The following is a 25,961-nucleotide window of genomic DNA, read 5'->3' on the forward strand; positions in this document are numbered from 1 at the left end:
AGATGGGAATGCTTGTGAGTATAACTGCTGCACTATACACAACTGAAATTCGAGTAAGGACACAAATGGAGAGATTTGTATAAAAACTAAATACAGTATGATTTTATTTACAAACACGTATTTCATCTATGATACTTATACACCTTATACAAGTAAATTTCATTTGAATTTAAATTCTTCCACTTTCAAAAACAATATAACTTACATTACAAAACGGCTACTAAATAGGAAGTTTCTGCAATGTGTATATGGGCGGCTCAACAAGGTACACAATTATTTGAGGAATAAAATATTATGACAAAACAGTTTAAACAACTGTCTGTGTGTGTATATATATATATATATATAGATAGATAGATAGATAGATAGATAGAGAGAGAGAGAGAGAGAGAGAGAGAGAGAGAGAGAGAGAGAGAGAGAGAGAGAGAGAGAGAGAGAATATTATGAATATATAATACTCATTGACTGGCCAACCATAAAAAATGCTCTTACTGAAAGAATGCAGTTTCATATAACAATAAGGATGATGAGTATGATAATGATAATGACCATGTCAAAAGAAATTAAAACATTACTATTCTGATGCATTACCGACAATTAACACTTCCCCACAAAACAACCATATTACTAGCAGTTACACATCATTTGACTACCTAAGTGTAAAAATATTGCAACAACCTTGAATGACCCTTGAGCACTCTTGGCCACATTGGGACTTCAGTTTTTGACACTTATCCATTGAAATACCAGCATCAAAGTGTGGCACTGAGTTGGCAACTTGGCATCCTTGAAAATTATCTACTGTATATCCCTTGAAAATCCACAACTAAACCAATTCTTTTAACCTACAATAAATTGTGAGGATATCTTAGCTAATTTGAATGATTCTTTGCATTCATTAATATGAGGAAATCATCTGAATTTACCAATGGCAATGAATGTCTTCGTTTACATTTCAAAATGCTTCCTAACGAGATATTTGAAAGTGAAATAACCTAAAAAGGGTGGTTTATATAAGGCCTAACAACAATGGCAATAACCTTCACATCAGATCATTTCCACAAAATAAGATGTCATAACTTTCTTACTCACCAAGTTTGCACACACCACTCAGGCTCTTTTATTTTCACCAGTAACAAAATAATAGTGATGATGCATTTTAAATCAGTGTATCCCATAAGGAAGAAACTAAGCCAAGCAAAACCAACTTCTACACAGCTGGACGAGTGTAAATTATTCTAAAATGGTCAACTCTATTGGCACTGAGCACTGCTTTACCATCTAAAAATTATGGTAAAACTTAAGAGCTTATTATACAAATGATCCCTGTAAAAGTTTGGGGCCTGTGGTAAAAGTTGTATTTAAAGCACAATCCAACCAAATAAAAAAAAATTCTTTTAAAAGAATTTGTAAATTTAAATACATATACCCCAAGAAACTTATGCTATTGATAGTAGTACCATGAAACAAAAACAGATGTCATTTATGACTGAAAACTGCTAGTTAATGTTATAGAAAAAAATTGCTTTTACTTCAATTGATCTATCATTATTATTCATAAATTTTAGCTATCTGACATAAAACATAAGTTGGTTCATGAACTTCCCAATTCCCAAATGTATGGCACTTCCCTTTTGGTAAGAGTAATAAAAACTCTCCACTTGCGCAATAGATTTCACGTTTTGCATACTATAAATAAAATCCCTGTCTGTATGTAATTATAAAATTCATCTGCTTGGGATAACTATGCATAAACAATGTCATAATACTACATGCCACACTCTTACAGGATATGACAAAAATGAACATAATCATGAAAAAAAAAAATAATAATAATAAAAATAAAGTACATGTAATCATGAACAACCGAAAATTACCCTATTGTTTCACTTCCAAGCATCACCATTAAAAATATATATACATATATATATATATATATATGTGTATATATATGTGTATATATATATATATATATATATATATATATATATATATATATATATATGTGTGTGTATATATATATATATATATATAGTGATGCAATACTACAGAACTTCCCAAAAAACTTACTACTGCAACTGCATTCAATATTTTACTTAAATTTAATTATATTTAAAATGAAAAGTTGGAAGACAAAATAACTTTATTGCCCCACACAAGAACAATCAGAATTAAGTAGGATGAGAACCTTTCAACAACTGAAATCTTTATTAGTTCCCTATAATATTATCAAGCATTAAACATTTTGTGCATGCTGAACCAAAATAATAAACTCAATTGTCCGCATGTTTCTTTTTAGTTTGTTGTTTCCTGTTTCTTGTAACATTACTAGGCGATAACTTTTTGTGCAAGCTTAATCCAATAAAAAAAAAAGAGCAAATTAGCTTTGAAGATAGTTTCAAGCTATTATTATTAAAATTTTATTTTATAAATCAAATTCCAGATATTTTTCTTACAAAAATGTTCAAGTCCTACCCTTAATTCCACAGGTTGTGGCTGCAGAGTAGTATCATATGTACTCTTTTCCCAAAACACGCTAGTTGAATCGTATGGAATTTTAATAAACTTCTGATCCAAAATAAAAGTAGTTCTACAGTTGTAACAGCTGGAGAAATGTGCATGCAGTTGTTTATCAGTATACTTGCACAATAACTTCTCAATCTCATTTTTTTCTTTCGTAGGCACAATGAGACACTTTCTCACTATGAGAGATAAATACTGAACAGTAAAATATATTAAAAGTAGCAATATAAACACATGTTTTAAATTACACTTCTCTTATCCAACAGTTAGTGGATTTCAAATTAGGAAAAAAATGCTTATTCCACAGATCTAAGACAAACTTACTGAAAAACCAGCCTAGCAAGTACCAGATGTCTAATGAAACTATAATTAGCATCCACATTGAAAAAATCCTCCCACTAAAATAATTTGCTACATGGTAAACTACATGTAAGAAGTTAACAACAGAAGATCTACAAATAACACTTTATAGTGACACAGAGGTTAAATAATCTGGTTTTGGATGATAAATTTCTTTGCAAGTAGAAAAAAAAATAGCACAAAGATTTTAAGTGGCCAAGAAGCAAATTCAATCTTCACCTCATAATTTTTAAAGGATATTACAACAAAGTTGCCATATAGCTTAGTGTTGCAACATATCTTATGTGACATTTATTAAACCATCCCACAAACCAAATGTTTAAATTGCACAAAAAGGTATTATCTTACTTTGGCAGCCTCAGGGCTTTCTGGATCTTAAGAATACAATGATGTGATATCACCATAAATTGTAGGAACAATGAAAATGATGGGAACAATAATTCCAAAGAATAAGATACTTATCTGAAAAATCATACCAACAGAGGTAAATATTACGGAACTAGTCAATCTTTTGAACTTTACATATATCATAGTTTAAAGGTTTTACATAAAATAGTGTAAGTGGAAAATCAAATACCACTTATAAAGTTATACTCGATATTCAATAGATATAAAGTTTTCAGTCTTCATCTACTGGAACTGATTTTCACTAATTGCAAATTATCTAACAAGATAATTTTGGAATTATTTAAACTTTAGCTTCATGACTTTAATTTTTGCTGAGTAAAAAAAGTTTATGCATAATCAGTGCTAAAATTATATGCTGTACATAAAGGTCTAAAAATTAAACCCTTTCATTAATTGTATTAATCATTTGTATCTTGTGGAGTACCCAAATTTCTATTAAGGAAAATTTGAAAAGGATTCAACAGGCATAACTCACCCTGAACCTTAACTACACTGGTAAAGCAGCAGTTACTAACATTTGGCATTTGTTACATAACTAATAATGCTATGCATTATTTTCAATCTTATAATGAATAAGCATTACCCTTTTTAGATATGCTCTTCAATTAAAAAAAAACTTGATGAGGTGATAATGTAAACACTGCAGATGGTATCTCTATATGCTACTTTTATATAAAACTATATGCCAGCTAGGGATGTCCATTTCAGTATTGAAAATTACCTTCTTAAATTGAAAAACTAATGGGCTAATGCTGAATCATCAATAGGATAATTAATGGGATGAGCTGCAGAATTTATGGAAAAAGCCAAATATTTATCTATTTATGAGCTCATCTTTCTTACTTATGAATGCTGTGGATACATGGGAGACCTATAATTCATCCTTGAAAATTTTTTTATTAAAATTCAAAACTAGCAGTGAAATTGGGATAAATTCACACCAGAATCCTCACTCAACATGTTCAATGGGATGAATATCCAGATGCAAGACATTAAGAGACCAAAACTTTTCATTTTTTACTTTGGCTGCAATGGTTTTAGAAGCCTATTTAAAAAATAAAAACATGAAACAAAAATGAAGGGATACAGATTTGTTTCTCAAAAAAAGGAAGCACTTTTCACCATTTAGATACCAATGCAGCATTTACGCATTAATCTTTTTAGCTCTTTAGTCAGATTAAACTATTCTTCATAGTTAAATATCCATCAATCTTCTAAAATAATCCATATTTTCTGACAGTTATGCAATATTTCTTGAAATTGGACGCAATGTAAAATAAATTTTCAAACATACTGTAACCATGCTTAAGCCTGTGAGGCATGAAAATTATACCACATTCTCCATAAAGAACACTTGTTTTTTATCTTCCTTGATTGATAATTAAAAGTAAAGGTATTTATCTAGTATAAGTAAAGAAAAAATTAAAGAAAAACGGGGCTAAATTTGGGTATTTAAATTTTTACCTGTTTTATAACTGATTATCAACAAACCTAATTGTTATGAAAAATTGTATCACCAACTTACAAGATGTTAACCAATTCCTTAAAACTTCCTAGACTTTAGTTTGCTGAAATTCATTACATCTAAAAGATCTAACCTGGTTAATTAAAAACTTATTTTTCATTTTACAGAGAAAGAACTTTCAAATGGTAATATTCTTTTAGATCAATATTCTTAGCAGTAACAACTCTTAACTTTAACATTGAAAAATGTAAAATAGTAAGTCACGACAAGAAAAAAAAAAAGCATGGGGTGGGTGCAAACACTCAAACAGTGCCAAGAATTCACCGAACAATTCTCTCTCGCTCCCTGATTAAGAATTGTTTGATAATTAAGCATACATTACTCTGTAACAGATGCCATGACAACAATAAATATCAATGATGCTATAACAATTTGTGCAAAATGATAAAGGAGGGAGGGACAATTATCACTTTACAAGCTTGGAATATGACCTATCTCTCTAATACATCTCTCACAAAGGTAAATAACAAATAACTTATAATTTCAGAACAACATAAATCCTCTAAAGCCAATAATGAAGTGGCAGGAGATGATGGCAACGCTATCAAACCAATACGCTAAACAACCTTAACAACTGACAATGGCTGTATCACATGGACAGGTTTCATGGGGACAGACTCCCTTTAGTTAATTAGGAACCAGGCAATATGGATATAATTTAATAAGAAAAAAAAAAGAATTTCTCTTTCAAAAAACACTCCACACTCGGAAAAAGCAAAGAAAATAAGGTCTGTTAAAAATGGGGTTGGAAAAAGGGAAGACAACTGTCTACATTCTTTAAACAGGAGAATAGCCAGCAGACATTCAACGAATTGCAAGGGCTGTCTAAAGGGACGCTGTCGGAGATATAAAAATAAAAACTAAAATTTCTAGTCCCATTAATCTAATGTCCATACCCTTTAAAGACATCCCTTAGTTATCTTAAAAATTAATGTAGTTGTTTAAAATAATGAGCAAAATAAAAACAGGGCAATTGGAATTGTCCTCAATTATAAGCAATAGTAGTACTGTGCTATAAGTGTCAAGTTTATTTAAGTAGTGTTGGATTTAGATATGACTAAAACCAATCCAAACCCTGGGAAATTTAGGTATAATCTCTACTGTATTCTTTTGCATGATTTTTGGACAAAATGGTACACTACCTGTAGTGGATGGTGTGAAGATGATGTAACTTGTATGATAAGATTGACATGTTGCTTTTAAGAACAATTTACAGACATTTCAAAACATTGAATACAATATTCTGAGTATACAGGACCTGAAACAATAGTTCATGAAATCTCCCTGGTTACCCTTTACTCCATGAAAGTTTCAATTTTCTCTTCCTAAAATCAGTAGTAATTTTGACAAGTGATTAATATTTCCTTTCTAGATGCCAAAAGAGACATACAACACAAATAATTTTTTTGAAGTCTGTAGACCAAAAGCAAATCTAAGGTCACAACATACAGTATGTGTAGGCAGTGTAAGCCTTGACCTTGATTAAAAAAGTTCAAGGCTTCGGCACAGGTGGTTTAAAGGTGACAAAAAATTGCCACAATATGGTTGTGCACATATTAAGCACAGCTCAGCATGTGAACAAATATGCAATACCTACTCAAGTTATTGAAGTAATAGTGAGCTAAGCTACTTCAGTATGTCCCTGTCACTCATGATGTTCACATTAGTAAGCAGTACTTTATCAAGGTGCCAACCTGCCCTGAGGCACATATATATGACCTGAGGCATAAAACTGACCTGACAGCTTTCAGAGCTAAAGTGCTTGAGGCACAGAGGCATATCCATATGAATACAAGGCCCAATAGTAGCCATACACATTTGAACTGCTGTAAACCCTCACAGCAGAGATGTACTTTAAGTAGGACAGTGAGTTATGGTAACAAAATGGAATCCTCACTGTAACATTTGCAATAAGAGAACAGCAGTACTACAAACCACTATAAGGCAGACACTAAATAAATATATAATAAAGAAAAATAGAATAATAAAGTACAAAGATGCCCCTCTTGTTATGTCCTGCATCTACTAATTTATTTTCTTTTTCTTAACTGTTTATAAAGTGGGTGTTTTCTTCATTTTACATGAGCTACAAACTCTTATATTAACTTGCATTTTTTCAAACCTGTAGCTCATACAGTCTTCGTGGTAGTACTATGGTTTCCTTTTTTCTGTCCTTGAACAATAAAGTTGCATCTCATTTCACTCCTAATCACAGAGAAAGATTACAAAATATCACACTTTATCAGTGATTCGGTTCCTCCAATGAGCAACAAAGTGAATTGCTCCTCAAGTGGAAGATTCACAGCTATGGAAGAGTTCTAGATGGGTCGACACAGAACCCAACACTGCCTCATCAGGCGGGGTCTTGGGACAGATCTTTCAGAAGAGTCGATCGAGCATTCTTTATCTTGTCAAATCTTCTAATGAGATGGTTATTAGTAGTCTCCAGTTCTTCAAGCCTACTTTGAGCATCCCTCAGCTAGATGGAAAAAAAAAAGATTTAGTGAAATACATGTTGAATCTACAACAGAATTCTAATTCTGAATCAAATTGCTGAAGTTACAGATTATAAGTAGCTTTACTTGAGCAGCATATCAAGCAAATCACCATCAAGTAGGCAACAATATTCTACCTGATATTTGAAATATGCAAGAAGCATTAGGGAACTTTAACCCCTATATCATATTACATGTCTTTTGAAAAAAAAAAATGATGTTAAGCAGTTAATACACTCGATCTACCACTCTAAATTTGAGTAAATTATTTCATCAAGACTTTTATATAATAAAAAAACATGCTTGTTCATCAAAGTTAGTACAAAACTGAAAGAAAACATGTTATAAAATGTCTTGAATGAAATGTTATTACATAATTCAGCAAACATTCATCAAAAATCTAAATCAATACAAGACTTACTTCCGCCCCAAGTCATTGGATTACTGTCCGATATATTAATGAAGTTTTTTGGACAAGATTTTTACCAAATTTTACAAAGCACAGACAAAAAGATCCCAGTCAATAATGTGAAGATCACCTTCCTCCATTCATAATATGCTAAAGTCTAAGCTGACCATGTCCAATTCAAATCCTTCCTTTCATCCCAGTATTATTTTTGAAATGAAAAGTAAGAAACTAGTCTGAAATTATTTCTTATAGACAAAAGTATTGAACAAGTCCTGTTTTCATTTGGTAAAGTGAATGGAGTTGGCATAGAACACATAGGTCAATTTCAAAGGGCAACCCAAATAACATAATGTTCATAGTGGGTTCATAATGGGTCAACCTTAAGGTGAATACATAAGTAAAATACCAGTACTAGGCATTGACTGCCATTGCTTCAGTCAAACCTAGAGGGAAGAATGTGGTCATCCCATTTGGAATAAGAGTCACATCTTCTGTGAAGCAAAATATACTACTTAATATAAGTTGAGTTTTATATATGATGCACAGTATGGAACAGAAATACACACATTGATCATCTTGATGAGTCTGCAAAAGTAAACTCTAAACTAAAACATAAAAATTATACAAATCTCAACACTCCAGTCAAATTCTGACATACCAGGCTTAAGTCATTCTAAAGGGAAAAGGATTTTCAACAAAATTAATTGCACCACATTCGCTAATTTTACAATATTACATACTGTCGACCAGTCCTGTCATGCTTCAATTTATCATACTGCCTTTGGAGATAATTCTTTGTCGTTTCTATTTCATCATATTTTTGTGCCATATCCCTCAGCTGGTGAGGAAAGTTTCATTAACATATGACGACATAAGGAACAAAACGAGATCAATACTTTACTTCTTAAGACGTAATTATGTATATATAATGAAAGAGGAATGCTTACCTAAACATCAACAGTTACATATGCTAAATACTTTAAAACTAATCTAAATATTTTCATAGATAAATAGAAAATGCTTACATTTATACTAAGATAAAGAATGTCCTATTCCATAACAATGAATGACAATAAGATCTTAGAGAAATGGAACCATAAAAGACTTGGAAATGGAACCAAGTGTAATTCCAAAGCAGTTTACGAGTAACCTACAGTGATTGTTATTCACTTAAACTATATTTTAAACTTAGACATTTTTGTTGTTGATAAAAAAGCATATTATGAACTATTCAGGATAACTATAATTATCACCGTTAAAAGGTAATTTTCAAAAACATTTTCCATATTCCAAAATATCTCAAAATGTTTATTCATAAACAATCTGGAAACTTCGACAATAGTATTACAGGTATTTAACCCTTTTACCCGCAAGCTATTTGGAACTTTCCAACCCTTAACCCCCAGGTGTTTTTTTTCAAGCACATTTTGCAATACCTGTATATTTTTTATTTAAATTGCTCTAACAGCCTTAATTTTCGTCATAGAGAGGTTAGGTTGGTCTCATTCTTTTGGAAAATGCAGGAAGTTTCTCATAAAGTTATCAAAAATATGCAAAAAAATGTAAATAGCAGTCTTTTGCAAGGACGTACCGGTACGTCCATGGGGGTAAAGGGATGAGTTTTGTGAAACGTACCAGTACATCCATTGGGGGTAGAAGGGTTAATGAAACCCTATATTTTGATGGATTCCTGGATTTTCTGAATTACAAAATCCAGCACATTGATTATATCTTATGAAAAAAAAAAAAAAAAAGTAATCAGAGCAATGAAATTTCCCTAAAATTCTACTCTTTTCATCATACCAAGAAATTATAAAACAAAAATCTTAATAAATGAAAATCAAATGAATTCTCACCTCCCTCTGTAACTTCCGTCTCTCTAGTTTTAGTTCTTCTTCACTTTTCTCAAGCTCTTCTGATTGAGTCTTATATCTTGTTGATAAAGCATCCAGTCGCGCCACCTGTATCCAGACATTAAATAAACAATTGTATTCGCTTAATACTTACAAATTTATGTCACATACAGCTTCAAAACTTGCATCCACCATGCACATTAGGACAAACTATTATTCAATGACAGTCAAAGGTGCATACCTTAATAATACATGGCTTACTGTATATTACGATCAGAACTTAGAAGAATGATGTAATTGCCTGTATAAGGAATAGAAGTCACTTGAAATGAAATAAGATGACTGATGGCCTTCCATCCGACTAAAATGTAGCCAGCGACAATAGAAAAAATGCTGTACATAAGAACAAATACTAACAATTACAAATAAAGAACCAAATGGTGGCAGGAACAAGAGCAAAGAAAACTGCAGATATCTGTAGAGGAAAAGAAAGAAAACAGCAACCAAAATCCCAGGTGAAGCATCAAGAATACAGCAGGAAAAATGGAAAACAAAATGTAAAGGCAATTTATTTTGTACCTTCTAAACACATACTATGCAATACTCACATTTGCCTGCAAAGTTAGCACTTCTGCTTCTGCCTTCTGTACTCTAAACTTATATTCGTTTAATGCTTTGCTTTGCTCCTCTGAAATGTTAAAATTAAATAATTATAATCAACTCCTTTAACATTCTTGTGATATTCACAACAATTCTATATCCCTCACCATTTTCACAGAAAGGGAAGTTAAAAATATTAAAAAATTGAGGTAATTTTTAGCACTACCAACTCCATGCTATAACAAACAAATGCCATGCAGATATGGAAACACTGCTAATACTAACTCGCTTTTTCATAATCTAAACCATTTTCTCTTCTTCTATTCTTGTTTCTTTCCTCTTCAAGTTCTAGTTTCAACCTTCTAACTTCATCCTCTAGATCATTCTTCTCTTCACCGAACTTCTTTAACCTTACATCTGAAAAAGAAAAGATTTGTTTGTCATAATGGGGTTCAAAATGTTGCTTTTCAAGTTTACTTTACAAAGCCTAAAACACCTGTGGAACAAATACTTTTACATAGGAGTGTTTTCAAACAAAATATAAATAGTACAACATTTTCATAGACAGTATCATAATAAAAGAACAATATGGTGGCAAGACAATTAACGGTGAAAGGACGAGACTGCACTTTGATCTGAATTTATAAATGGCCTGGTGTTAGGGCCAGGGAGGCCATTCAATAAAAAAGCACAACCGGGAAAACCCTGCAAATGTATTACGAAACAAAGTTAGGTACAGGAACTAAATAGTATGAGCAGCTGGTGACAAAAGGGTTCTAGTAAAACCCTAGAACACTAACTCCTTTCATTAGAATTATATATATACAGTATACAGGTATATTTCTTTCAAGACCATTGAAGTGCAGATGGTTTCTTTCCTCTTCTAATATTGTACAGAAGTTTAATATTTCAAACCTATAAGTAACTTATGGGGGTTTTACACGGTCAAACATGTTGGCCAACACGCTTGACAACACGACGTTTGAGAGAATGTTTGAATGTGTGAAAGGGGTAAACATGTTTGACCAACGTGTTGGACTGATGTCTGATGGGGCCTGACTTTTGTGGGCGGAGCTTGCTCGGTGCATGTCCATGTTTGAAATTGAACGTGTGAACGGTCATCAGTCTCAAGCCGTCATTCATACTCAAATCTCGCCGAGGTAACAACTGTAATGAATGGAGTGACCATATTCAAAAGTTCTAAATATGTTGATTCATCCATGCGCACATAATTGCGCCATTCATCTGGGTCTAATTTCAGCTCTTTTCATTAAATTGGTATGTGAAATTTGGTCCCTTTTAAGCAACCAGTCCTTTGTCCACTTTGAACGCTTCCTTTTCTTTTTGTTGAGGGCAATCACTATCCCGACTGCCATCACCTCGTCTTGGGTAAGTGACATGTTGCTCCTTCTCTTTTTGGCACCGACTGAGGTTGTCTGTCAGTTTGGTTTGAACATGTAAATACTCTTCAAACATGTTGTGTTGGAGGTCCGATGAGCGTGTTGGCCAACATGTTTGACCGTGTGAAACCCCCATTATACAGTTTATTCAACAAACAAGCTAACTAGTATAAGGAAATGTCATAAAACTACCATGTACTGTAGTACATACTCTCTTATGGAAGAAAGAATTAACAATATCAAAACTTACCTAATGAACCTTTAGCAGCTCCTTTTCCTAACAATTCTGCAGCTTCTTGAGAAAGAAGTACTTTCTTTACTGCTATTTTTCTAGGGGTTAAATCATCCATGTCATCAAATTCATCAGGATCAGGTGGCACTTCTCCATTTTCCTCCTCTTCACCAACCACAATCAACCCATATTCCTGTTATGAAATCAAATCCAGTCTGATAAATGGTTACAAAAGATCATTTTTTTCATAGGCCCTACTAACTCAATACAATATTATTGCTGATATTGAACAATACCAAGGATATAGTTCAACAAAAATTCTGAAAACCAAGCAACCCAATGAATGCAATACTAAACAAACATAGGAAGTGCTTAGAAGATGAAACAAAACACTCAATGTTTAACATCTTGGCTCTAAAATCATGTCACCAAAGAAAATATTTTTTTCTTCTATACTGCTGAATAAGAGTAGTTTAAAAACAACAAAATTGAGTACAATCAAGTGTTTATTTACATACAGTATATGTATATATAATGAAAATGGACATCATCTCGAGGATTATGTCTCATATGCCAGATGGGGGATACGCTCGTCATGCAAACTTCCAATTTTGGACCATAAAATACAGTAATTGCACTTTTTTTAATGCTCTATTCTTTCTTTTGGGAACATTTGACTTTGATTAAGCCATTAAAATAATGTACAATTTTTTGTAACCAGAAGGAGTAAACAAACACTCGTTTACAAGAATGTACAGTAATCTTTTACAGGTTAAGTATGTGGTTTCTATACTACAATCTGCGACAGAATTATTAGCAGCAATTGAAAAGGATTTTGAAAAGTGGTATTATAGAATATTAATATTCATGGCCTAAGTACATTGGGATTGGGAAGATTGTAATATAAATGAAGAAATGTAAGAGAAATGGTGTTCAGTGATTGGAAATAGATTGAGATCTCAAAAACTGAGATGGTTTGGGCAAGTGGTGAGAGGGCCTGATGATGATTACTTAGTCAGGAAAACTGCAGACATGGTAAAAACAAAATAAAAATCTTTATAGAATGAAAAAGGAAGTCACAAGAAAAAATGAACAAACAAGAACTGAAAGAAATGTTGATGATTATTATAAAACAACTGCAACAGCTTTGAGGTAAAAAAAAAAAAAAAAACTGCCTGTAAGGTGCCATGAATGGAGACAGACATATAGATATGAGCCCCCAAGGTAAGCAAGGGGATCCCAAACTATGCATTCGAATATTTACATGTAGTATACAATTGTGGTTTGGCAACCAAAGCTAAGTAAAAAATTAAAACTGAATAACAATTCACAAGTCTGCTATCATAGTTTTATTGAAACAGTACCGAGATATCTTAATTCTTCAGAATTATTCATACTGAAAAGGAGATAAGTTTTTATAGTTTTATTGAGACAGCATTGAGATATCTTATTTCCTCAGAATTATCCATACTGAAAAGATCAGAAGTTTTCTAATTTAAATATTTTCAACCTTATGTATCTATATGTAGACCATTACTCTTGTGCCTATTACAAGAATATACTGTTTTCAACTTTGGATGAACCATATACTATGTATTAAACATCTGAAAAAAATACTCGATAACTATAATTTTCAGGGTGACAAAAAAAGCTCTACTGTAAATTAGCCACAGCTGTCCCAAGACTGAAAATCTTGAGAAGAGAGAAAACAAAGGAAAAAAAGAATTAGCTAAACTTACTTGTATTAACTGATCTCTTTCCTGGAGCATTCCACGTAAAATTTTTACCTCCTCCTGCAGCTTTGTGGACACCTTTCGAAGTTGTTCATATTCAGTACATTTTCGACGATGCTCTTTCTGTAAAAAAAAAAAAAAAAAAATGAAAACATCTTTCTAACAGCAAAAAAAAAAAAATTCTCTTATGAGGAGCTATCAAGCAGTTGGATCTCTAGTTTAGGTGATAAATTGATATATTAAGGCAATTATAGTTAACACATAATTACTGTATACAAAAATTCCCCTTATTCTTTTGAGGAAATATCATTAAACATTACTGTATTTCAGTCAAGGATAACATAGCTTTCACAATCTACAGAAAAATCCATGAAACTTTAGTTATAAAATGACAAGCAACATCCATAATTTGTTAGAACTTGAAAAGTTTCTGAACTTGATAAATAAACCTTTAGCAACAGAAGCAGGTTGAAAGGATTCAGGAATCACAAAGATTAGCAAAGGATTCAACACCCTTAAAATGAATGATAAGAGCCACGCCAAATAGTCTTACCTTTATAATTAAGAATCAATAAGAAAAATATTGATATACTGTACATTATCATCATGAAACACTTACATTTAACTGTGTGTGCGTTTCTTCTAATTCTGTATATTTGTCCTTTATTAATTCGACTTCATATGTCAACGTAGATTTTTCATTATCTAGCTGAGCATTAGTAATCATTGCTTTACGGAATTTCTCATCTAGTTCTTTCAACTCCGTCTGAAGAAAAAAAAAAAGAGAATATACATTACAAAGACACATACTTTACACATTAAAAAAGGTTAGGAAACATTAAAATCTTAAAGATCAGGACCCTGTATAAAGCGGCAGAGTTAAGCATATAATAGAGGATACTTACTTTACTAGAGCAACACTGAATATTTGTAAACTTAAACTTCATGAGCACATGAAAGCCTTAAAACAGTAAAAAAAAATCTATGCATATATATATATATATATATATATATATATATATATATTATTATTATTATTATTATTACTTGCTAAGCTACAACCCTAGTTGGAAAAGCAGGATGCTATAGGCCCAGAGGCCCCAACAGGGAAAATAGCTCAGTGAGGAAAGGAAAAAAGGAAAATAAAATATTTCAGGAAGAGTAACATTAAAATAAATATTTCCTTTATAAACTATAAAAACTTTAACAAAACAATAGGAAAAGAAATAAGATAGAAGAGTGTGCTGAGTGTACCCTCAAGCAAGAGAACTCTAAACCAAGGCAGTGGAAGACCATGGTACAGAGGTTATGGCACTACCCAAGACTAGAGAACAATGGTTTGATATATATATATATATATATATATATAATGTACATCAAGGATTCAAGTTAAATAACAAGCCAGTCAAAAAGTAATGATCAATAAGTCTCTACTCAAGGAATAAAAACAAATAAAACAACATTACCAAGTTACATAATCAAGTACTTTTGAGTAAAAATAAATGTCTTGGAAGTTTCTCTCACTCACTGGTTATATTGTAATTGCAAATAAGAGTACCAGTAAATGGTCCCAGTGTCAAATTAAGGTTTACTGATCTGGTTAATACAATTTTATTAAAGGAAATTAGTTCAAAATCAATCTTACCCTTAACTCTCTAATATTTGCTGGAAGAGCAGCTTCATCAGTGGTTGAATCCTCCGAAGACCGTCTTGAACTGTTGAGAACTGCTGTTCGTCCAACTGTAGTTCGACCGGCAACAGTAGCTCGTGGTGATGGTTCTGTAAAATTCAAAGTTACTGATAAATATGTTAACACAAAAGATCTGCAAACATCACTTCTAATACCAGGCAATGATAAAGTGTACTAAACTGTAATTATTAAGAGTTACCAAATCAAATACCAAGGAATCAAGAGGCTCAAATCAGTGTTTCAGTGCTATAGGAAAGTCATACCAAAGTAATATAGAACTACACATAAAAAGAGCATAATAAATGAAACATCTTATTTTTACTGTAAAGTACTTCCCGATCATAAATACTAAAAATTTTAAATATGATAAACTAAAAATCAGGCAACATTGAAGTAGGATAAAGACAATAATAACTCAATTCTCTGTGACTTTAGTATCTATGTTAACTACAATAGAAAAACAAACAAAATTAGAAGGGATGATTATTGAGTTCTGAGATGTGACCAAAGGAGGAACAAAACAAATTTGACAATGAAGGTGAGCAAAGAAGGAACAAAACAAATTAAGAACACAAAAAAAAAAAATGCTGTAATAATGCTCAACTAAAATAGGAAAAACATTCATAATCTGCCAATCATGATGATAATGATGATGACAACAATAAAGACGGATATTATGACAAATGCAGACGATGGGGATTTTGAAGGATTGAGGTATTTTTGAAGGATTGAGGTATCATTAACAAGTAGAACATTTAGTTACTTAAAACTAAAGCCACTCTTCTTCCTCATTACCTTCCTCCTCCTCTTCCTCATCTTCCTCCTCCTCTTCTTCCTCTGTCATTGAGTAATAAGGACAATTCCTTAGCTAATTAATCACTCATATTACACACGAGAAATTTACTAAATATAAAACCTGATGATCAAAAGGAACACCAGAGCACAATATTGCTCTATAAGCTCCTTGAATAGTATTCCATATAACAGCAGTTTTACTAGACAGATAGTGAAGGATAAAAAGAGAACTGTTCTCTTATGCAATGCCCTTTCCTGAAATTTTCAAATTCACATCAAGCTAATACATTAGTAATAATGAATTAATCTCTACATAATATCAAATAGAACCTTATTTTCATAGACATCTGCTGAAAAATATATTTGTAAAGACACTAGTACTATTAAATGAAAAAATACTCTACAGTCAAAACTATCAAATACATAGGAACACTCATGTTTGGCTTTTGTATAACAAGACCATACCATATACCTCTCTCAATACACACATCCAGTGTATATAAAAAGGTAACCAGATTTTTGTTTGGTTCTATCCCCCAAAAAAGTGATATACAGTAACACCAATCTACAAATTTACTTTCCAGTCATAAATTCAAAAGCTTTAAGAGGCAAACTTAAATAAAGTAAAATAAAGAGCTGTACAGACAAAAGTGGGATTTCTTAGGCACAGAAATGTGCCAAAAGAATTTTACCTACTGAATACAGCATAAAGAATACTGTACGTATACCGTACTACTGCATTAATGCCATCTTCGTCACAAGAATTTTCATCCCCTTTTTACCATCATACAATATATAGAACAATTCACTTAACTGAACTTTAATAATGGGAGAAAACAATGATTTTCCTTAAAAAAAAAGATATCGTACTCAGGTAAACCTTTTAAATTCCACTGCAGACTGTTGCGTGCCTAATTTCACATCCAAGAGTGTGCGTGATATGGAAGAGATAATACTGGCCCCATTTTATGAAAACCAGTGAAGTATAATAAGTTTAGATATATCCAATCCCTCCTCATAAAAATAACAGAGATTCTCTTCCTAGTATTCCTATTTAGCCTAAAAATCCTGAAGACACTCCACCTGATAAGCAAAAAAAAAAAAAAAAAAAAAAAAAAAAAAAATTCTCCAGAGCATTTATTTTACTAGTTTTCTTTCAAGTTAAATATGGTATTATTGTACAACTAACATACTGTATATATTTTCCTTGGCATTATTAGCCTATTTTGCCTTAAATAATTGGTAAAGCATAATGGCAAACCTAAAGTTATTTTCTATGAACTCTTACCCATAAGTTAAATATAACACGTTCATCGAAGTTGCTTTCCTTACTAGTAGATAGAGAGAGAGAACATTGAATTACTAGTAAATATGGTTTTGCCACCTATAACTGGGAACTTTTCTTCACAACGATAAAGAAATAACCTTCACTAAAAGCTGTGATACTTGTATCAGAACAATTTGAAACTTGAAATAAAGAATTTTCTTTCAAAAGACCTGGTACAAAACATTTTTTTCAGCAAATTGGCAGTTTGAAAATCTGAGATGGCAGCCAGTTTCATAGTATTCAATCCAATTAGGTAATCAAAACGATAATTTTTAAATTTTTGAACATGCTGAAACTGATATAGCTGTTGCTAATACCCCAAAGCCTAATTATTTAAAACAAAGTGATTGTTGAACACAAGGCCAAAAGAGTGCAGTCTACTAGGCTGGAATCATCTAGGACTCAGCAACATCTTCCAATCCAGAAACCGAAACCAACAGTCCAACCACTGGGTATAGAGAGATAAAGAGGAAACATGGCACATAAAGTGGGCAACACTTAACCAATTACTGCCTGCCATCAATAATTGATGAGATATTTTTGTACAAGCATAAAAGTGTAATTAAAAGATCTGACACACACTCACACACTGCAGCAGTGTGTGAGCAGTGTGTGAGGACAGCAATAACAGAGATGTAACTAAGTTGGACTCTCTTTACCCAGATTTTTTGCACCATCTAAATGTTTCTGTGCTATTTATATATACTGCTAAGGATAGAAGTTATTAGAACAGCTCTCAGCATTTGTAGTGTAGTGCTTTCCATTGATATCGATGGATCAGTTTCACCCGAAGGACCCTTTGACATTACAAAACTTGTTAATAATTTGTATTTTTCCTAACTATACAAACCTTAAGCGCTCTACATAGGACCATTATTTAGGCGTTAGCTGAAAACCAGCCATTAAGATTTTGCGAGGTGTAACCACCCTCTGCTAGTTAGTGGGAGGGGGATAGCGAGGGGAACCCACCACCCCACTCACACCAGCACTAGTAAACACTGTCACTTTGCATTTGTGGCAGGACTTCTGGGGGTAGGTGATGGCAGAACCAGTATGTGTAAAGGGCTTCTAGTTTGTGGTTAGAAAAAATACTAATAATTTCCAAATTTGTCATTTGTTATGGCACTATATATAAACCTTACACACTACATAGGAGGCTTACCTTATGGTGGATGGAAGTCCCTATACAAACTGGCTGGAGACTGTTATGCATGAGCTGTTTAGAGGGAACCCTGACATATCATGATCCTTAAAGGATGATGGCCTAGGCAATTGGGGCTAGTGTAGATTTTAGCAATGTGACTTTACCAGGTAAGCGTAAATTTGGAGTGAAATCCCTACTTAACCCAGACATTGCCAGACTCCACCTCACATAGAGGACTGGGAATTAACATACATACACATATCAGGTAACACAATGAGAATGGTACCCACCTGTAGTTGGAGGAGGTCAGCTTGCAGAGTTCCTCGGATGCTGGTCCCCAAGAGAGGGGAGAATGAAGTAGAAGTGGCTGGTCACTCACAGATCCATTCTAGTCTTACTCGCAGGTAACATCTGCCTTCAACCAACTGCTACTTGTCCTACAAGGGAGCTGGTGTTAGTTGACCACATTCGTGCAGAGCCACCACAGGAACTTATGTGAACGTGTCTAGGTTCCTATGGGTTGTCTTGTAGGTACTGAACGGTGAACGTCGTTTGTCGTTTCCACACGGCTCTTTGTAACACCTGCGTCACAGATAAATTCTTTTTAAATGCCAGGGATGTACTGATACCCCTGATGTCATGGGCACGGGTACAGTGGCCAAAATGAGAGTGGTCTTGAAGAAAGAATCTCTCAATCACCTACCTTATCCAGGAGAAAATTGAGTTCTTCATAATTTTCATTTTACTCTTCCCCAAGCTTATGAAGAGCCTGTTGATCTGTGGGTGGGCTTTTTCGGTTCTTTTCAAATACAGTGAACCCTCGCTACTTCGCGGTTCGACCATCGCGGATTCACCACTTCGCGGATTTTTTCCATAACCCATATATATACAGTAATATATATATATATATATATATATGTATGCATGTATTTATGTATATATGTAGGTATGTATATGTGTATACATATAAATATATATATATACACACACACACACACACATATATATATATATATATATATATATATATATATATATATATATATATATATATATATATATATATATATCTATATATCTAAAGTAGGAAGATGTGATGTAGTTCTAAGGGAAAAGTATGGGAAATATGTCTGGGTAATAAGCAAAGCTCTACCTCCAGTTTGTTTCTACATTATGATCAGAGATAAATGTAAACAAAACATTGGTTGCCATTTTTTATTGTGCTTTTTAGCATGTTTAGGAAATGCATGATATAAAATCCCCTTTAATATTTGTGCCTGTTTTAGTTTAGGGTACTGTAGTACATGCATTAAGTGTTCTGTACATTAAAGGGTAGTTTGTTAACAGTACTACGTACAAGGGAAGGTTTTAAAAGTCTGAATATACATGTTGAATAAATAGGTAAATATGGTGTCACTACTTCGCGGATTTTCACCTATCGCGGCCGCGACTGGAACCTATCTACCGCGATAAACGAGGGTTCACTGTATCTCCTCAGTGCCCTTACAAGGCAGAGTAACAGTTGATCACTCACTGTTACGAACTGGAGACACTCAATCCGGAAAGGCCTGAATCTAGGATCCACTACAGCCAGATTTTGAGTCTTAGCTATGAACTCAGGGAGGAAACATAGTGTCGCCTGCCACATTCCCTTGAATGGGCGACGTCATAGGACAGACCATGAAGCCCAGCGACTCTCTTCATAGAGGACAGGACTACAAGGAAGACTGTCTTCAGGGTCAAGTCTCGATCTAAGGCTTGAAGAAGAGGTTCATAAGGGGCTCCTCTCCGTGAATGTAAGACTTTCACAACAGTTGGCCCTCCTCTATCCCGGTTCTTTCTTTGCGATTAAAGTTTTACACGACCAAGAACAACGCAATACCTATTAAATAAAGTGTCTCATATTTGTGATAAAATTCACGCTACGCGATGATTTCAAATAGCCTGTCTTCCTTTACACTGGGAGTGCTTTGTGCCACTACCTATCTCTCCAACCAGCTGGTCCTAGATCACTCTGTACAGTGAATATCCATTCACTGTGGTAATAAATTACAGCTACAGTATATTAAACCAGATTTTGATTAAATTGGCACTAACTGTATCCAATAATAATGCATGTAATATTCACTTTTTAGTATCGTATTTATAAATAAAAACATGGTATATTATAATCTTATGCATTGTTTTCATTCAAATCAGCTGATCAACCCTACGTAGTCCGCCGTCAACCCCAATTCTCGGATCAAATAAACTTCCTTATTATTAAGGCATGCTACCGAAGGATATTTCATATTTACTAAAAGAAACAATTATTATTTAACCTATAATTTTCCAATTAGCAAACTAATTTCAATTTTTTTATTTCCTTCATGGGCCCAATGCATGATATTTTATATTTTTTAGCTCTGTGGTGCTTGATTATAAAGCTTGGGAAATTATTTATTACAGTTCTGTCAGTGAGTATTCAAAAAAAAGAGAGAGAGAGAGAGAGAGAGAGAGAGAGAGAGAGAGAGAGAGAGAGAGAGAGAGAGAGAGAGAGAGAGAGAGAGAGAGAGAGAGAGTGTGTGTGTGTGTGTCAGGAATACCATTCTGCATGATGCCACAGTGGACCTATTAGGGTCATTGACAGATCTTGAGATGCCCTGATTGTTTAAGAGCCCCCTTACTTAGTAAGGCAGAAGGGGGGGAATGCATAGCCATCCATCCCATGCCGTTGGTGTTGGAAGGCATCTTGCCAAGATGTCCACTCCGTTTGCATGCCCAACTGCAAAATCTCTTCTAACCTTTCTTTGCATGGGGAACCCTTGAGCATCAAGGAAGGCCACAAAAGATGCACCTCTTCGTCAGAAAGACTCCCCTACGGTGGTGGCAGGCGCTGTTTCTCTAGGGAAACAACTGAGTTCCTCGACAAACAAGGTTGTCCCAGAGTCACATGGGCGCCATTCATACTCGTTCTAAACAAGGTTGTCCCAGAGTCACATGGGCGCCACTTGTACTCGTTCTAAACAAGGTTGTCCCAGAGTCACATGGGCGCCACTCGTTCTAAACAAGGTTGTCCCAGAGTCACATGGGTGCCACTCGTTCTAAACAAGGTTGTCCCGGAGTCACATGGGTGCCACTCGTTCTAAACAAGGTTGTCCCGGAGTCACATGGGTGCCACTCGTTCTAAACAAGGTTGTCCCAGAGTCACATGGGTGCCACTCGTTCTAAACAAGGTTGTCCCGGAGTCACATGGGTGCCACTCGTTCTAAACAAGGTTGTCCCGGAGTCACATGGGTGCCACTCGTTCTAAACAAGGTTGTCCCAGTCACATGGGTGCCACTCGTTCTAAACAAGGTTGTCCCGGAGTCACATGGGTGCCACTCGTTCTAAACAAGGTTGTCCCGGAGTCACATGGGTGCCACTCGTTCTAAACAAGGTTGTCCAGGAGTCACATGGGTGCCACTCGTTCTAAACAAGGTTGTCCCGGAGTCACATGGGTGCCACTCGTTCTAAACAAGGTTGTCCCAGAGTCACATGGGTGCCACTCGTTCTAAACAAGGTTGTCCCGGAGTCACATGGGTGCCACTCGTTCTAAACAAGGTTGTCCCGGAGTCACATGGGTGCCACTCGTACTCGTTCTACTCCTTGGGGATGTAGAATGAGCAGAGTCACAGAGAAAAGATTGAGTTAAGATAACGAAGGTGAGGTTTCTTACCTTCCGAGGGTAACCTCGAAGGGGAACATTCCCTCTTTGTCTCCTTCCGTCACCTACTAAATTTCTTCCACTTGGAGGGTGACCATTCTCTACACACTGAACAAGGAAACTCCTGCCTGCAAGTGTGACCTCTACTCGTAGGACAGAGACTGCGAGGATCTGTCTCCTCAACAGACATGAAGGTACCGTAACGGTGCCCTTCAGTAATGGAGCAAACCTGCATACTAGATCTCACAGGCAGTCAAACTGTAAAAGAAAAAGAAATGAAAAGGGAAAATGTTTTAAATTTTCAGGGCAGTTGTTCTCTATATAAATGGAATCTTTATTTTAGGTTTACCGGAGGAGTCAGACACGTCTACACTTCACCGAGCTGAAATGAAGAGTGGCACTGTTTACTAGTGCTGGTGTGAGCAGGATGGTGGGTTACCCCCAACTGCGCACCTCCTGCTAACTAGCAGAGGTGGTTACACCTCGCAAAATCTTAACGGCTAGTTTTCAGCTAGCGCCAAAATAATACTCCTATGTAAAGAGCGTAATGTTTGTATCTAGTGTAGGAACAATTATTTTCCATGAACTTTCTGATTAAAAAAAGTAATTTGAGATTGCTTGAAAACTCACAAATTGACCCCTAAGTAATTAAATCAACAAACTACACCAATCTTGATTACAAAAAAAAACATTTGAGGGCTGTTCTGGCAAACAAGCCATTTTGGATTTTCAAATAGCCAATTGAGTAGGTTTAACCACTAATCTTTAATGAAGGAAACTGTCAAGTTTCACGCTTGTATCCCCATTCACATTCGCATAATTTCCCTGTTACAGAATCCCCTTTGCTATGGTAGAAAAAATACTAAATTGTATCAAATAATTGCAATATGCTTTTCCTACAAATTACTCAAAACTAGCAAAACCCACCTGCAAATGATGGCGCAAATTGTTTCTCTTCTTCATTTTCCTGATCTTGCTGCTGCTTTTCTAGTTCTCGGAGCCTTAGTTCTCTTGCTTCCGCCCTTGCAGCTCTTCGTTGTGCTAACCTCGCTTCAGCCTGGATGGAAAAAAAATTAAGAATGTTTAGTTCTTATTAAAAATTTTCTTGATTATAACTAATCTAAAAATTATCAGATAATAGAGAAAACAAATAAGTACTCACATGGTAATTAAATACTTATTTTTTTTTCACTTTGAAATTACAGTACAGTACTCATTTTTCAATTTATACAGAAAGCAGTAGGTATACTAAATTCACTAAAACCATAGATTTGAAAATGAATTTTTTTTTTAAATTACTGCATACATTTAGTTATAATCTTTAAATATATTACAGTTCTTGAATAAAATTCCAAGGCTAGTATACAGTACAGTATGTTGATAAAAAACTACCAAATCAATTACACTTTACTAACCACCATTAAATTCTTACTAAATTTCCTCAGGCAAAGTAACATACACTGACATGCTGAACAAAGCTTGCAACACTAAACATTCAATGACCACATCTGAGGGAATGCTATCATTACTGTGTAGTCTTCATCAATCAATACATTTTAGTAACAATAAAATAAATTCCAAGGAATTCTCCAGTGTTTGCAATGTCAACATCAAAAATTAATCTAATGGGAGGCACATTACGAAACTTCACTTTAGTATAAAATTACAGTATTGTAACACCAATACCCAACTTACTTCATCATGACCCAAAAGCACAGCCTGTTCTAAGAAGCGCTCTCCAATAGGATCTGGGCTAAACGCCTCTTCAGCTTCTTTTAATGGAGACTTGTGCCTAAATTTTGTGGGAGATCCACAATTAGGAGAAGTAACACCTTCGTCTTTATTTTTCTCACTACCACTAGGTATAATCACCTTAAGATTGCCACCATGCTTTGGCTGTGATAAAGCTTGGTGAGAACTAGAAGTTTCCAAATTAGTGTCTACAACTGTGGGAACTTTTTCAGGGAGTTTCTCACATTCATTACTACACTGATTGGGTGTATCTGATTCACTAACAACTACAGATTTTCTATCTTCCTCAACTGAATTTGCAGTTTCTCTAGAGTTTTCGGAATTTGCTTCTACAGTTGAAGCTTCACTAGGTGGTGTGATCATGCCATCTTCTTCACTATCGGCAAAGGAGACATCAACTACCTTTGCTCCACGCTCCTCTTCACCACTTGCACGTATGATGGCTCCTGGATTAGGGGAAACTGGGAGACTATAATAACCACTATCTTTGATATGATCTGAATTCTCATCTGAGGTAGACAAATGATTTCCAGACAGACTTCTTTCTTTCATATTGATATCAGTGGTTTTCTCATCACTTTCAGTGGATGTCTGTTGCTTATCCCCATCTATGACACAAGTGGGATTCTCACCATTAGGATTTTCAATCATTAAATTGTCTGATTTTTGTTGTTCATTACCATGAATCTTTGAGTTATCCTCAGCTGATGAATCTGCAAGTATCTCAGCAACATTCTCAATAGCAACAGATTTGTCTGCACAACGGTCAACAGTATCTTCAACATCGCCCCCTTGCTTTCTGATGCTATTATCCAAAGGTGTTTCCTCCTCTTCAGATAATCTGTCTAGCTCTTCATCCAAAAGATCATCCAATTCCTCATTAAAAACATCACTAGAAGCAGCAGATATATTAGAAAGTTTTCTAACAAGTTTTTCTGAACCAGACGCTCTTCGTACTTTACGAGTTTCCTCAAAATCTGAAGACTCCCCTCCAAGACTAGAATCAAGCTGAACAAAGCCTGTTGCATCTTCGTATACAGAAGAAACGCGCTTCCTGATGTCTTGGTCAGTACTATCACTATTTACCATGGTAGAATTCTTTGCCTCTTGCACCAAAGAAGGAGAAGGGACACTCGGTTCAAGGCTTAGAGGTTTTTCTCTGTCATCTTCATCCCAATCCTCCTGAGCAGAATCAAAGTCATCATCGCTGTCCTGACTGCTGGTAACATTCTCACTTGCCTGTTTTTCACCTCTTCCGATGCTTTCTTCTTGTAAGTCATCAGCTTCATTGTCGGTATTTACATTCTCCATACTTTCGTCATCTTCAAGATGGGATGCCTTTTCACATGCAGATAAATATGAAGTCTTTTCTTCACTAATACTTCCAATATCAATTTCCTCATTGTCAGAAGAAATACAATGGTTACCCACACTTGCCGCCTGTAGGTTATCACCAACTACCATATCAATACTCAGCTGATCTTCCTTCAAATTCTGGAATCCTTCAAAATCCTTTTGTTGATCACTAGACATTTCCAAGCACCCAGAGTCTTGAACACTATGCTCTATTTCCCCAAACTCATTTTCACCATCCTGGCCATGTCCAATAATGGTAACAAAAGATTCTTGGTCTTTTTCTTCAACAAGAGATTTGGAGTCCACTTCCAGAGATTCTTGAGAGGATCTGTCACCTGGCTGATCACAACCAGAAAATACTTCAGGTTCATTATCTTTCAAGATCACCTCTCCATCAGCTTGTTCATCATTCCTCTTGATGCAGTACTTTTCAACAGTATCATCACAATAACTTTTATCAAAAGCACTGAAAGACCTATCATGTTCCTGTGAAAAGGACTCTTCAACAGAGGAAAGGACCTCATCTACGAAAGATTGGTCCTCCTGTAGTTCCCCCAACTTCACTGTTCCATCATCATCCACATAGAAATCTTCTACCTGGTGAATCACTGCCTCTTCGGCCATATGACAATTGACGTTTCCATTTACAGCCTTCTTTTCCTTGACAGGTTTCC

General features: G+C 34.6%; 1 protein-coding gene across 2 annotated transcripts in view; it reads right to left on the minus strand.

Annotated features, from left to right (window-relative positions):
- Positions 1-2,131: 2,131 nt before the first annotated feature.
- LOC137627012 (putative leucine-rich repeat-containing protein DDB_G0290503) overlaps positions 2,132-25,961 on the minus strand; it is a 61,172-nt gene continuing 37,342 nt past the window's right edge. Inside the window, exons 2-12 of one of the 2 annotated variants that reach the window (XM_068357996.1) lie at positions 23,875-25,961; positions 23,107-23,236; positions 16,024-16,065; positions 15,184-15,317; positions 14,158-14,304; positions 13,545-13,661; positions 11,824-11,998; positions 10,459-10,590; positions 10,182-10,261; positions 9,577-9,681; positions 2,132-7,295 (exon numbers count right to left, since the gene is read on the minus strand). The exon at positions 23,875-25,961 is cut by the window's right edge and continues 301 nt beyond it. In XM_068357996.1, coding sequence (XP_068214097.1) covers positions 7,170-7,295; positions 9,577-9,681; positions 10,182-10,261; positions 10,459-10,590; positions 11,824-11,998; positions 13,545-13,661; positions 14,158-14,304; positions 15,184-15,317; positions 16,024-16,065; positions 23,107-23,236; positions 23,875-25,961 — 3,275 coding nt within the window. In that variant the 3' untranslated portion in view covers positions 2,132-7,169. The remainder of the gene's footprint in view (positions 7,296-9,576; positions 9,682-10,181; positions 10,262-10,458; positions 10,591-11,823; positions 11,999-13,544; positions 13,662-14,157; positions 14,305-15,183; positions 15,318-16,023; positions 16,066-23,106; positions 23,237-23,874) is intronic. The other variant, XM_068358001.1, reaches the window with a different exon arrangement.

Source organism: Palaemon carinicauda, chromosome 2 (genome assembly GCF_036898095.1).
Source record: "Palaemon carinicauda isolate YSFRI2023 chromosome 2, ASM3689809v2, whole genome shotgun sequence".
Lineage (NCBI taxonomy): Eukaryota > Metazoa > Arthropoda > Malacostraca > Decapoda > Palaemonidae > Palaemon > Palaemon carinicauda.